This window comes from Paroedura picta, chromosome 2, assembly GCF_049243985.1.
Source record: "Paroedura picta isolate Pp20150507F chromosome 2, Ppicta_v3.0, whole genome shotgun sequence".
NCBI classification, from domain to species: Eukaryota; Metazoa; Chordata; class Lepidosauria; order Squamata; family Gekkonidae; genus Paroedura; species Paroedura picta.
The window spans coordinates 63163631-63179172 of NC_135370.1; the positions used below are offsets into that span (position 1 = coordinate 63163631).

The 15542-nt window shown below is 42.6% G+C and overlaps 1 protein-coding gene and 1 long non-coding RNA gene across 8 annotated transcripts in view; both read right to left on the minus strand.

Moving 5' to 3' along the window:
* KALRN (kalirin RhoGEF kinase) overlaps positions 1-15542 on the minus strand; it is a 148389-nt gene that overhangs the window by 52134 nt on the left and 80713 nt on the right. For 3 of the 7 annotated variants that reach the window (XM_077320427.1, XM_077320421.1, XM_077320426.1), the window contains 5 exons: positions 14704-14808; positions 10230-10325; positions 5089-5222; positions 3258-3324; positions 2711-2814 (listed from right to left, as the gene is read on the minus strand). In XM_077320427.1, coding sequence (XP_077176542.1) covers positions 2711-2814; positions 3258-3324; positions 5089-5222; positions 10230-10325; positions 14704-14808 — 506 coding nt within the window. The remainder of the gene's footprint in view (positions 1-2710; positions 2815-3257; positions 3325-5088; positions 5223-10229; positions 10326-14703; positions 14809-15542) is intronic. The other 4 variants (XM_077320422.1, XM_077320428.1, XM_077320425.1 and 1 more) reach the window with 3 other exon arrangements.
* Positions 12406-14697, minus strand: LOC143829474 (uncharacterized). Its single transcript, XR_013228162.1, has 2 exons — positions 13326-14697; positions 12406-13161 (listed from the first exon to the last, which is right to left on the minus strand). It is a non-coding gene; the product is annotated as an uncharacterized LOC143829474 (long non-coding RNA).

Consider the following 15542-nt stretch of genomic DNA (forward strand, 5'->3'; position numbering starts at 1 on the left):
TGGAATGAAAAATTCTGACCATCCCATTACATATTATATCAACGTTTCACTGCCTGCACATTAAAAATCCCTCTTTCACCTGCACCCTAACACCTTCAACATCATCGAAGTTTACAGGAAGTTTTCAGATCAATTGGAAGGCCTAGATTCTTGAACATTGTGATCTGATTGTAATGCTGAGGCTCACAGGACTCCCATGACAAATACAGGCATATGATTTAAAAACTGCCAGCCCTAAAATGTGACCAGAGCAATGACTGATTACCAAGAGAAAGAGGCCAATGTAATGTTATCAGTCTCAATAATTAACATGTACCATGGCCTGAGAAGGAGCTAGGTCTTTGCCCTCCTCCAGTCATACGGCTTCAACAGATGGATAAGGCGATACTGAAAACTAGTTGCTTATTCATACCCTTTTGGAGCAGTATTCCTGGAACTAAGCATTTGGTTTGTCATAAATGCCAAGTAGCTTCTTGTCATCAGTGTTCAACCATTCCCCTGTTATTTAACATTTTCTTTGCCTTATGTTCTGTGAGTTGTCATAATCTTGGTATATACAGACAGAATGTAGTATGACCTAAAACTGTAGGGGAGACTTTTGGAAGCCCTTTCTTCCCCAAACACAATTAACAAAATTTGTAAACTGTGAAAAGAAATATCAGCTGTCTGTTTGCAGCTTCTTCGCCTACAGAGAAGCCACGTTTGCATGCCACACAGTAATGTCTTGGGGGCACTTAATTATTAATATTTATCTTGCTCTGGGAAGAACTTCTGCAAAGCCATCATGGAGAAATCGAGGTGTTCTGTGCACTAGGCATGCTGAATTCAGCCTCGTAAAAAAAAGATTCTGATTTATAAAATGTTCAGTTTTCAACTCATACTGTTCTTTTCAAAAGATCCCTGAGTTACAACCTGATCACTACTTTAGCAAGAGGAAAAGAATACCCACTGCTGCACAAATCAATTTAACAGTCAGAATAGTATGAACTGTAATTTTCAAACTGCATTCCCAGTTTCAGTTGTATTTCAAAATGAAGAGCAAATCTTCCTGAAATATATGCATACTATTATCAATTTTATCTTGCAGTGTGCACAGCTGCAGAGAAATCCTGCATATATTTTGTGGCTCACTCTCAGCATATGGCTAAGGTGACCAGAAATTTGTGGTCACAAGTCGTGATGCGGCAGCAGGAAGGTCCTCCCTTCCCCCGCTCCCCGACCCTTAGGAGGGCGGTGGCGGCAGGCAGGCCTCCCCCCTCCCTCCCTGACTGGCCTTAGGGCGGCGGCAGTCTGGGACACAGCAAGGTCTGGAGGCAGGAAGGCCGCCCGAGCAGGTGGCAGCAGACCTGGCCGGGAAGCCCTGCCCTGGAGCCCAGGCGCCTGTGCAGGGGCCTCCTGAGCCCTGGTGCCTGCACAAGGGCCTCCTGAGCCCGGGCTGCCTACTCAGCTGCCTGCCACGTGACAAAAATTTAAAAAAATTTATATATATACATATACATATACATATACATATACATATACATATACATATACATATACATATACATATACATATACATATACATATACATATACATATACATATATGAGAATGCCGCGGGACGTGGGGCAAATGCCCCAAAAGCAGGACAGTCCTGCCAAAGGTGGGACAGATGGTCACCTTACATATGGCAGAAGTGGCAGAAGTGGCTCTCCAGATGTCCATGGATTACAATTCGCACGAGCCCCTGCCAGCATTCTGGGAACTGCATGGGAAATGTAGTCCCTGGACATCTGAAGAGCCAGAGCTTGGCCACCCCTGCCATATGATACAAGGAAGGTCCAGAACCTGCAGGCCTCCAGGCATGGCCTGGAGCCTTCCTGGATTAGTTACCAATCTCCGGACTACATGTTAGTTCTCCTGGAGGAAATGGTAGTTTTGGAGGCTAGATTGTGTGGTATTACATTCTCCACCGAGTTCCCTTTCCTCCTGAGACTCGATCTTCCTCAGATGTCACTCCCCCAATCTCTTAAGGAATTCCCATGCTAGAGCAGGTAACTCTACCCAGGCAGCATGTCCAGAGCCTCAAAGTCCTCCTTTCAGAGGATCCTGGCACAGAACAGCAATTCCTGAGAAGCAATGTGGAAAGGGCTCCCTTAAGCAGGAAATATGGAATCCACTCATCTATCCTTATGAAGTTTAAAGGGACACATGTCAATCTGTAGCACTTCCAACCCATATGGATGAACATAGTTTTTTAAACCCCTAACATGGAACCACCACACACCAACTTGAGAAACGTGGAATTACCACACACACCAATCTGACACACAATATGTCTTGGACTGAAAGCGAAAAGATTCTGAAGTCTTACCAAACATTCAGAAGCTTCTAAGTTTGCACGGACTTCAACTATCCAAGATTTGTAGCATAGCACGTAAGGTACTTGTGTGTGCGAAAATGTGGCTTATAGCCTACTGCTTGATTCTAAAGATAGAATGACACTTGTCTTCAGTAGAAATTGGCCCCTCGTCAACTATAATCCCCCTCCCCCTACTGCAGGATCCCTTTATGCTGTTCTTAAGGGTCCATTACCCCCTCCACACAAACAATTCAAAGCTATCTGGGAGGATGCCTCCCTGGATACATGATTTGGAGTAGAAAAATATTTTTTTTTATATTTAAAGAAGTCCTATACATTTGGAAATATCTGAAATATTACAAACTTACTCTTTGTGCCAATCATAAATCTGGTGAATGTTTCCAAATACAATCTTATCTTTCCCTTTCATATCTTCAGGGACACCTTTTTCTTCTATTCTTTTCATGAATCCCTTTAACAGAAAATATCAGTGATTAAACAGACTGGAACAGTAATTAAGTTGACTTTTTATGCACAGAAAGAATAAGCTACATATGCTATTAAGTGGGTTCTTTTCCCTGCTGAGATCCTGCAGTGCTGTAAATACCTTCATAATTTCAATTTCTAATTTTAGAACATTAAGGTTATAAATCATGCTCAAGCAAGATTTAAGGGCTTGCTACATACCTACAGAGCAAGTAAGTAACTGAAATTTAAAAGTCATCATTAAAGTGCAATTAGAATTGTTTGCACAGACAGTTTCTCAAACTGTTCTTGCTTAGCCCTTGGATGGCAGATAAATTAACCGTTTTCAGTTCATGAAGAAGACAAGCTTAGAGTGTCACTCCTTTACAGAAGAACCATTTAATTTGAGAAGTCACAATGGAAATATATCTAGTATAGATTTTAACTCACCTCCACCACAGTTCCTAAGTCTTTGACATAGTCTTTCTCCGTTTGTACTAGTTCATTTAAAACAAACCTAGAATTCAAAAGGTTTGCATGTTTAGTGGTCAAAGCACCTGTCCAGGAGAGATTTTTTAGGAATTATTTTCATTAGAGGAGGGCAACACCAGGGCAATTCAGGTTAATAGGGATCCTTGTTTAGTGGACAAACTGGGGTGCACTAAACATCCCCATAGACAGAGTCTGGACAAAATTAGGCTAGTTCCAAGAAGCTGAGGCAGGTGCCCCCAAAGATTGTAGGCAGTTCTGCTGTGGAAGAACACTAACCAGGACTGCTGCTATACTTTTGAAATTTTCTTGACCTTCATGCTGGTAAATTGACACTTAGTATTTACAGATACAGCAAGCAGCCAAAGCTTTCATCAGAGTACCACTGTAAGACTGACACTACAGAAATTAACTTCCATTTTCTACAGCTTGCAAGAAAAAAAATTACAACTAAGTCACGCTTCTTTGCACTCTTGTTAATCCGGGCCGCATATATTCTTGAGTATATGACTCAAATTAAGTTATTTGGTGCTGGGCTGAGTTTAAGTTCCTCAGAACCTCTGCTTACATTTCACTTTTCAACAGTTTCTACATCTTAAGGCTATGAATGTATAATAAGAAGGGTATAAATAATCACAAAAGACAGGTAGGGGTGTGCGTAGGACAACTTCTAAAGGGGCCAAGGGCTATTCAAGGTCTGCAACCTCCTTGGCTCTTGATTACCAGTAAAAGAACTATGCAATTCAATATCCACAATTTTTCTTTTTATGATCTACGCAGATTACAGGATTCAGCTTTTTTATCTGTAGAAATTGGATTATCATGGTGCAGAGCTTTGGGGGGAGTGCAAATGATGAATAGCTTCATATGTAAATACCTCCTAATGCCTGTCTCACCCCCCAAGGAGTCTTTAGATGAGTTGGCAGGTTAGAGAATAAAAAGACCACTACACTGAAAGAGACAAAAATGGGCACTGACTAGCTTACCGTATTTGCCCGTGTATAAGACGACTGGGCGTATAAAACGACCCCCCAACATTTCCACTCAAAATACAGTACTATGGGGCCACTATAGGCAGCTATGTCTATCCCAACTGAAGTGCACCCGGCGTATAAGACGACCCCTCCACTTGGAGGCATGTTTTTCAGGGGGGAAAAGTAGTCTTATACGCCAGCAAATACTGTAAATTCAAGCTTAATTTCAGTTTGAGTATACTGATCAGTTCAGCCACTAGTTAGCTGGATACAGGATACCAAATTAACATTGCTTCTTAAACTGTGCAGACTTGTGGAGAGGATCGGCTCCTTTGCAGGCTCTGTTGGGCAGATTAACTGCTTGTTTTTAATACTGTTGTTAAAAATCACTTCTTAACATAATCAACAGGATTTTTAAAAGTTGGACACCTTGGGGATAACTTTGTTGGGGGCGGGAGGGCAGCAGGCAAGGTTAACACAGGGCAATGATGACAGTGGGGCAAGAAAACTAATTTGAATTCAGGAATTCCTCACTTGGAAACTGCAAGTCAAGATCCGAAGGGGAAAAAAATGTAAGATTCAGAAAATGCAGGGTAAAGGGGAATTAAACTCAAATCGACTTCTGAGGAGGCAAAAATTGGTGCAGAAATTTTTGTATTCTTTGATACTTTCAGAATGCCGATGTGGAGGTTTGTTCTTGTGCAGAAATGGTCTCAGTATATGCTAAAAATGGAACACATACAGTAGCATTTTACTAGCTTTAAATTTACTCATAATGGCATATTTCCATGACAATGTAGATTTTTAAAATAACTTACATCCTGCCTCGCATAGCTTTGGCTTTTTGTTCCTCTTCAAGGTTTCTTGAAGGAGGAGTTGAAGGTGTCACAGTTTCATTTAAACATCCAGTAGGATCTTTTAAGCTTCCTCGGTAGGAGCCTCCTTCTAATGTCTTAAAAGTATAACAACAACAACAACAACAAAAAACACCCAGTGAAAAACAAACAAATCACAACAAATTAAATAGAAAAGCAAACCATGTACGAAGAGCTACCTTGTTTGAAAGAGTAATGGGGAAAAAAATCCACAGTAATTCTCCCCTCGCCCAATCACATTTAATTATGTGCTAGACTTATTAGAATACAATAGACCAGAAGTCATGTTCAGTATAGCAGAGCTCACATTTTGAAAGCATTTCATTTATTCTCAGTTACTACAGTATTTCCTTAGAATAGTCTGAAGTTCTCCAAAATATAAATCAACAGGTAAGGTCTTCTCTATGAACTTCTTGCAGGCTGGCTCCATTCTTTTGTGTTTCCCTGATCTGCTCTGCAATCATTTTAAGCAGATAAAGGCTGCTTCCTCATGGAAGTACCTGTGCTCTAGAAGTGGGCAGAGACTAAATCTGCATGCTTTGTTCTTGTATTGTGCTCTCCTGATACTGCTCCATGCCTTCCAAAGGAAAGGAAGTGATCTGGTGCACTGAAATAACTTGCAGCCCTTTTGGCCTGACAACCAAGAGGCCTGCAGGACCCACTGCCAGGGCTGCTAGCTTTTTCAGTGCCCCAGATGGCTCACCTCCCCCCCCCCCCGCCCCATACAAAGGTTTGTCTTCCCACTTGTCCTCCTTCCCCTCTGGCAGTCTCCACCATTCCCCGCCTTGTTCCCTATTCAGTAAAGCGTTTGATAAGGTTTCACATGATAGTCTTGTTGACAAGTTGGTAAAATGTGGTATGGATCCTAATTCTGTCAGGTGGATTGGTAACTGGTTGACAGATCGTACCCAGAGGGTACTTGTTAATGGTTCAGCATCCTCTTGGAGAAGAGAGACAAGTGGAGTTCCCTAGGGATCTGTCCTGGAGCCTGGGTTGTTCAACATATTTATAAATGATTTGGATGAGAGCTTATAGGGGATACTTATTAAATTTGCAGATGATATTAAACTGGGCGGGTTGGCAAACACAACCAAAGACAGAATCAGAATACACGATGATCTTGATAGGCTTGAGAAGTGGGATAAACTGAATAAAATGAAGTTCAATAGGGACAAATATAAAGTTCTGCATTTAGGTAGGAAAAGCCAAATACACCAGTATAGGATGGGGGAGATTTGTCTTAGCAGTAGCATGTGCGAAAACAGATCTAGCAGTCTTAGTAGACCATACATTGAACATGAGTCAACAGTGTGACTCAGTGGCTAAAAAGGCAAATGAGATTTTGGGCTCTATCAAGCGGAGTATCATGTCCAGATCACAGGAGGTGATGGTACTGCTTTACTCTGCTCTGGTTCGGCCTCACTTGGAGTACTGCGTTCAGTTTTGGGCACCCCAGTTGAAGAGAGATGTAGACAAACTGGAGTGTGTCCAGATGAGAGCAACAAAGATGGTGCGGGTTTTAGAGACCAAGACATATGAAGAAAGGTTGGGGGAGCTTGGTCTGTTTAGCCTGGAGACGAGACGACTGAGAAGGGATCTGATAACCATCTTCAAGTATTTAAAAGGCTGCCATATTGAGGATAAAGCAGAGTTGTTCTCTCTTGTCCCAGAGGGACGGACCAGAACCAATGGGATGAAATTAATTCAAAAGAAAGAGCGGTTTATCAGTGGAACAGGCTTCCTCAGGAGGTGGTGGGTTCTCCATCTTGGGAAATTTTTAAACAGAGGCTGGATAGCCATTTGACGGAGAGGCTGATTCTGTGAAGGCTGTGAAGGGTGGCAGGTTACAGTGGATGAGCGATAGGGTTGTGAGTGTCCTGCACAGTGCAGAGGGTTGGACTAGATGACCCATGAGGTCCCTTCCAACTCTATGATTCTACCTCCATGTGTCTATGTGCTTATGACTCCCTCAGGTCCCTGCAATCCGCTTTTTGTCTGCATCTCAGCTCCCCTTTCCTCTTTTCCTCCACGGCTGGCAGCTGTGAGGGCTCTTCCAATGACCATTCAATGTCCCTCCCTGCCATCTTCCTTCCTTGCTAGATTATCCTGACCCTGCCTGGGATCCTTCCACCTCCCCTGGGGCCTTGGTGCCCCAACCATTTCACTTTCCTCCCTTTGGAAGGGGGCAGGAAGCAGAACAGAGGGTTTAAGTGGAGGGAAGCACAGCCAAGGCACAGCCTGAAAGTGGGGTGTGGGTACCAGGGGGGAGGGAGAATCTCATAAGACACACAGTAAGAAGCAGGAAGAGTATGGGACCAGGCAGAGACTGGTGGAGGGGAAAGGGGGCAAGTGGGAAAACAAGCTGTGAAAATGGGAAGCATCACCTTTGGAGTGGGAAATTGAGGTAACTATAGGGAAAAAGGCAGGTGAATATGGATCTGCTACAGGATTCTGAGAGGGTCTTGAAACAAAAGAAGAAAGTTGCAAAAGTGGCAGGGAAGGTTCAAAAAGGCAAAAGAAATAACTGAAAAAAGGGAAGGGATCAATGCCAGGCGCAAGTTGCAAAGCACACACAGGATGGTGCTTACCATTCAACACCCAAAGAGCAGAATGGGAGTGCTTTTATTAGTGGCTAGAGCTACCTTCTGGTGTTTCCAGGGCTGCAGAGGTCTACCCCCACCCCCTTCCATGAACAGTATTCAGTGCCCCAGCGGATATGATGCTAAGCACCAAGGATGCAGCAGACACGTCTCGCCCCACCACAAACTGCCAAACCCAGAAATCAGGTAGAAGTCATTGGAGGATTGTGCAAGTGGCTTGCATGATCCCCAGTTCACCCCGGGCTATTTTTGTAGGGATTTTGGAATTGTGCCCATTCCTAGATCAGACATACCCAGCCTGGCAGATAATGCTACTGATATCAATCTCCATAATCAACTGTTTTATATTCTTACAGGCTAAGGACCACCTTAATGCAAAAAAACAGCTTTCCTTGGGCATTGTACAATATCCAATTTTGTTATTACAGCCAAATTCCATGAACTGGAGGAATTATCTTTTTTCATATAATAAACTATTATCCTCAGAGCACATTATTTGGAGTTTCAGGTCTAATGTCAGTATCCAAGCCCTAGACCAGGGGTAGTCAAACTGCGGCCCTCCAGATGTCCATGGACTACAATTCCCAGGAGCCCCCTGCCAGCATTTGCTGGCAGGGGGCTCCTGGGAATTGTAGTCCATGGACATCTGGAGGGCCGCAGTTTGACTACCCCTGGTCTAGACTGTCGTTCAATCCATCGGTACCTTCCAGATAGGACTATTGCAATGTACCCTAAAAGATGATCCATTACTTGCTTCTTGGAAAGAAGATGAACTCTCTCCTCCAGCTGGCTTTGAAGAAACCAGCTTGCCTGCATCTTTAAATTACTTTATTTAATTCACTTTATATAATTTACGTTAACTAATTTACTTTGCATAATTTATTTTAATTAATTTACTAAGAGATGAGATCGATAATCAGCCTTAAACAGTGTTATTAAACATATAACATGATATTAACAATTACCGAACACTTAGCTGCAATAGGTCTCTAGATCAAAATCCACATCAGCCAAACAATCAACCAGTCTAATCTGAGCTATCATGTCATTTGCTTTTGTCCTTGATACTGCTGGATAACTTAATTAATTCAAATGGTAAATGATTTGCCTTTAACTGGCAACTCTTTCTGAAAATTGATATTGAACGTACACACATTTGGCAAATGCATATAGATCAAAATAAGGCACAATCCTATACTTATCTACAAAATCTAAACTGTATCCATAATTTCAAAGTGCTGTACAGATTAAAAACAAAATCAAAATGGGAAAGTGTTCAACAATTTAAATGCCCCAGCAGCAATGATGCTGACCTGGATAGGCCAAGCTACCCCTAATCTCAGCAGGATTGGTCCTGGTTAGGACCTGGATGGGAAACCACTAAGGAAGTCAGGGTTGCTAAGCAGAGACAGGAAACAGCAAACTGCCTCTGTTTCTCTCTTGTCCTGAGATCTCTATGGGGTCTTGACAACATTTTTTACCACCACCAGCAGCCACAAGGCAAGAGCCAGTGGTTCATTGCTTACAGGCTGTTCTGAGTAAAAGTTTAGGCACTAAAAAGGTTTTCACTGAACAGCAAATGCCAGAGTTCTTGGGCATCAAACAAAAGACCCTACTTCTTGTGTGGGTAACCTGTCCTCTCTGATGGAATTTACCGCATGGCCTATGTAGCTGATTGTCAATCATTGGAAGATTCATATGGGTCTAGATAATCTCTGAAATACCTGGGACAAAGCAACCTTTGAGCTTTAATGGCTAAATGTTTGTCAATCTGTGTAGGACATTTTGTGCTGCATTTATGTATTCGCCACTGTATTTCGTACTTGATGTTCTCATTAAAAGCCATATTACGTTGAAAGACTGACTTCCTGAAGCACACAATGGCCAGCTTTGAATCATTCCCCAAACTGCATCCTCATCCCGAAAACTACATGCTTATAAGTGATCAGCTGAGATCCTATCTACCATGAGTACAGCAGGGCTTGCAGAAGTGAATTCTCAATCCCCCGCTCCTTCCTCAACCTGATATCATCCCTGAAATTGCAGCTCCTGGAACAGTGCAGGGAGCAAGAAGATGTGGTTAAGTAGTAAGACAACAAATTTGCCCAGCATGTTTTAGAAAGAAAACTTCTCACCAGTGCTATATATGAAATATAATATTAAAGATTGGCACCATGATAGGACAACCAGTTTTATTAACAGAGATTTCATTGAGGTTCAGTAGACAATTACAAAACATTCTGGATTACCCTGGTCATTATCAACGTAACAGGAAGAACCAAGGGGAACTGACAAATATCTGACCACAGTTTATCAGCCAACTGCATATGGAACCAGCATGAGATTGCATATGGATATTCAGCATCTACACAGGGTAACAGCAATGGCAAGGAAAGCAAGGAGAGCAAGGACACGGAGCAGAAGACCAAGCTGCCAATTTATCCTGTTGCCCTTTAGGACAAGATCCCAGGACTCCACACTTACCAGCTTGCTTTTGACCAGTTTTTCTATTGCACTGACAAGATCCGCAGCAGTGGGGACATCGGAGGTGCTCTGTCGAGCAGCTAGCAAAGAGGAGGACTGCAAGACACCAGTGTGCAAAGGAACAGCAGGTTAGCAGGGAGGAGAAGGAATCGGGAAAGCCAATAGGCTAGCTGTTTGAGGTCACACGCTGGGACACAAGCAGGAGAATACACATGGCAGGAGCATGAAAGATCAGGGGAGGCTCTCACACACAAAAAAGCAGCACTCAGCATTCATACTGGCAAAGCAGAGACCAGATCAGGAATCATGGTTACAACTAATCTCTGAATTAGGTTTAGAACTAATATCTGGAGTCTTTCTAAAGTTAGTACCTAGTCCTATAATACCATGAGAAAAGTAGAAAAGCATCTTTCAAACAGAATTGTTATTAACAATGTCATAACTTGAGATGATAAATCTTTGCTGATTTTCTAGGGAAAAAATAAAGAGGGAACCATATTTCTGAAAGTCTGATGTCCCAGCCATTTGCATGCTGAAGAGATGGCACCTTCCCCCTTGCTAACACCATTCCTAAAGCTCGGAAACAAAAGCTAGGTGCTGAACATCTTGCTGAGAGCCAGCTCCCTTTTACTGTCATAAAGCCATGAGTGGCAAAGATACAACCAACAGCAGTCTCAGATGAAGATCTTATTTCAGCCCATTATATTTTACACAGGCATGCCTATCGTGCCTATCTCCCTTTCTGCTTCATGATTGAAACTGAAAGAAGTGTCTTTCCCAAGTCACAAAATGGCTCAGAAATTTCAAGATATGAAAGCAGAATGTATCTCCCGGGAGAAAATCACCATACACTGTTACTAGTTTACAAGCCTCTTCCTGAATCAGAAGACTTTTAGGACCCATGTTATCTGGGCTCATTTCCACAAGCTGTCTTTCTTCTCATAGACTAAGAGCGAGACGGCCAGGATACAGCTCATCCTGCCAGTTCTTCAGCAAGATACAAGATATGTGACAGATGTGCATATTTTACCCATTCTTTCTCCTTGGAGGAATCCTGAGATTCTCCAAGGGTACAAGTGCTGATGAATATCCAGACATAGTTCTATGCCTGTCCTGGAAGATTAAACCCCAACCAGAGAACACTAACCTGAAACTAACACCTCTATAGGTTATACATCTCTGACCAATGACTTGGGAGAAGGTACTGAAGGCCCCAAGCTCACTATGCAGCCCAAAGCCCCAATGTAGAAATAAACAGAATGGGCTGTAGAAGAAGAACATCGCAGTCTCCAGACCAGTTAGACAATATGCTTGCATACTTGCACGTACTCTAAAAGCAGACAGGACTAAAAAGCTACTTTGTTAGAGGTGTATTCATTTAAAATGCTTAGTTAACACAATGCTTTGTTATCTCCTCAGGTGCAGCTTTGCAGCCTCTCTGAGGGTAGAAGGCTAATAGCCATTGATCTATTTCGTAAAACATTACAAAATTACTAAGTGTGGCTGAATTAGACCCCGCAAAGTGACAGTGAAGATTAGGGCACACAGCCACCTCAATAAGCAGGCTATTGTGTAGGAGTCGGCCAGCTCTGGCAGGTGAAGGCTCCTTAGAACTGCTGCTGAGTGATGCTCCATCTTTGCTATTTTATCTCCATAAATACCTATCCTGGACATTTTGCCTGTCTCCTCTGATAGCCTATCCTTCACTTAGAGCCAATCAACAACTGAAATTAAGTCAGCAAGAATAATTCCAAGAACAGGAATTAACTTCCAGGGACCAGGGTCTCTGCAATCATTAATAAAAGTATCAAAAGAGCACGAATACTGGAAGCATCTTTTTGAATTTTCACCTTAGACTGATAAAGCTCCCATTTCTTTCTTTCTTTCTTTTTTTTACTAAGGTAAAGGTAAAGGTCTCCCCTGTGCAAGCACCGAGTCATGTCTGACCCTTGGGGTGACGCCCTCTAGCGTTTTCATGGCAGACTCAGTATGGGGTGGTTTGCCAGTTCCTTCCCCAGTCATTACCGTTTACCCCCCAGCAAGCTGGGTACTCATTTCACCGACCTCGGAAGGATGGAAGGCTGAGTCAACCTTGAGCCAGCTGCTGGGATTGAACTCCCAACCTCATGGGCAAAGCTTTCAGGCGGCTGCCTTACCACTCTGCACCACAAGAGGCTACTACTAAAGCAAAAAAGAGAGAAAAGCTCACATTTCTGAGAAATGATTGTGTTCCTTTCCCAAATCATTGTAGCCCTGATCATGTGTTCCAGTGAATAAATATACACCTGCCGTGTCTGTGCCTACATCCCTTTGTAACAGAGCATCATACGGTCATTTTACAAGTGAAACCAGAGACCAGGATTTGGATGTGGGGTTTGTATCACTTGTTAAGCCGTAGTAACGCGGAATGTAATATGAGACTTAATGAACTTATAAAGCAAGATCAATGGTACATTAAACACACTATAACTTGGGAAGAGGGCAGTGTAGGCATACCATTCACTTCTGTCATTTTTCTGTTATGCAGAGCTACACAGTCACACAGCAAGTAAGAGCTGGCAAACAAGATGCAACTTTTATGACAGGCAGGAAAAGCCCAATGTGGGTTCTTGCAACTGATGTAGATTAACCCTACACCAGTTACTCAGCATCTCTTCAGCAACTTAATGTGCAAAAAAAAGATGTCCTTTTGCTACTCTAGTACAACCAGAAGAGCCACATTTCCATTAGCACAAAAAAAAAAAAAACCTTGAAGTATACAGGTGTTTTCCGAAATGTGTGAGAATGATCTACCATGCAGTAACTGAATCAAAGGCTTATCCCATGATGGAAAAGATTAAAACTAGCCTGGCTTATTTGGAGGGAGGAGGGAGACACTCCCTATGAGTGCAAGTCTTCCTTCTGGAAATCATCTACACCAGGGGTAGTCAACCTGTGGTCCTCCAGATGTTCATGGACTACAATTCTACAAATGCTGGCAGGGGCTCATGGGAATTGTAGTCCACGGACATCTGGAGGACCACAGGTTGACTACCCCCGATTTACACTACAACTATAAAACTGGCCTAAGGCAAACAGCAGAAGGCCATAGTCAACCAAGCAGCTGTGAGGCAGATCTTTCCTATGTTATATTGTGGAGAATGGCACAGACTTAGTTTGTATGCCCGAGTAAGTTTGCTATATGCCTTGTAGTATGTTGAAAGATGCCAAAAAGCCCAGCCATGGGCTTTTGGGTGACAAATTGACATAAGCAGATGTCACTGAAACCACTGCAGAAATACTCAAATCATCATAATTCTGGGTCTATCTGCTTCAGATGATCTTCAAATATAGAAAAATACAGAAGAACTGGGAAACCAATATGGCAATAAATTATCCAAATTGGAATTATATAGAGTCGTCTCTCTTCAGTAATTCTTTTATTCTTATTATCTCACACAAGTCCCGATGTGTTTCGCCTTACAGCTTTTTCAAGGGACGGTTTTTATATTTAAGGACCAACTTCAACTTGATAGAGTATAAGGTCATACAATAGCTAAACTTAGCTTGTGGCGCTTCAGATGTTCTTGAGGCAGCCTTAACAAGAGTAGATTTGTATTATGGGGAAAAATGCGGACACATGCCTTGGCCTGCTTTTCTATGGGAGCAAAGCCATTGAAGGTTTGGGCTTGCTGGGAAGTGATGACAGTATGAAGAGTATCTGTCCTAGGTAAGAGAAGTAAGGTGGAAGTGAACAATGTTCAGTGAACTCCTGACAGATGTGATAAGGTTATCTATATCTAGGTACTTACAAGAGACCAGTGAAAGTTAATTCTCAATCTGCCTTGGCTAACATATTTTTTCTCCTACAAGACAAGTGGATGCAACACCACCAGGATCATAATATAATACTAGAACATAACACGCATTGTTGCGGCATTCCAGCAATGATATTCCCACTGTATTCTCAGAAACTTCCTTAAGGAGACAATCCATGCCAGAGAAGCTTCCCTTAAAAGACAGCTTGCCTCTGACTGACTTCCCCGGAAATGCTCAGTATCAAGAGAGCTGAAGTTATGTTTTAGTGCGCACTCAGGTCACATGGGGAAATCTCACAGACTTGGCCTGAGCAATCGCCACAGAATATGCTCCAGAAGTGTCTGCAACACTCAGAGGTCCCTCAGAGTTAAGGTGACATGGGAAATATTACCTAACGTTAAAGAAGTTTGAGAGCCACTGCTCAACAGCAAAAATATGAAACACAAAACTAATGAAACACACACAAAAGCATTCAAGCAACACAGGTAAGCAGGGGGCACCACAAAAAAACTGATTACAGCAACAGTTGAAGTTCATATCCATAAGGACTGGAGAAAAGATTCAATGTGTAACAAAATCACGAAAAAATACAGTAGCCTAATGAATCATCATGCCTGGCTCCTTGGAAAATTCTACAAAGCAAACTTAATTTTTTGGGAAGAAGTTAGCATCTTACCATTTCATCCTGTGTGGGATCATTATCAAAAATCTTCATAGGAGGAGGGAGTGGGGTATGAGATTCTTCATCGGGTTCATCTTCGCCCCAACCTTTCTTGATCTTCTGAAAGCAAGAGAATTAGTGTTACGAAAAGTGTTAAGAAGCCAATACACGGGCACATTGGTTTACGTTCCCATTTCAACATGGACCGTGCCATTAAAAAAAATAATTTAGATCCAGAAATGGAGAGGGGAGGGTGAGTGCGAGGGCTGGCAAAACACTACTGAGACTGTCGCACATACAGGCTTGCCCTGGTCTTTGCCTCCTCAAATGCTGCGACAAGAAAGGGGAAGCGGATTCTCCTGCTTTCCGCTATCTCGAGGCAACGGGAACAAAAACTCAGGCCAACCCCTGGAGTGCCACAGGTTGCTGCTAATGTCATGAGGAAGCAGCATTAAAACCCGTAAACAATGAGAGGCCAGGCATGGGAAGATTCCTTGTGCGGAAATGGTCCATAAGTAGAAACATATTAGAAGGGAGATTCTGTTCGGTTCTTTCAAGAAGCATGATGACCTTTTAACAAGTCAAATATAAACATGTCCAGACTAATATGAGGTGTATATGTGAAGGGCAGAAAGTGAAGAGGAACTAAAGAGCCTGTTGATGCGGGTGAAGGAGGAAGAGTGCAAAAGTTGGCTTGAAACTCAACATCAAGAAAACGAAGAGCATGGCATCCGGCCCTCTCAATTCCTGGCAAATAGATGGGGAAGAAATGGAGATAGTGACAGATTTTATTTTCCTGGGCTCCAAGATCACTGCAGATGGGGACTGCAGCAAAGAAATTAAAAGACGCTTGC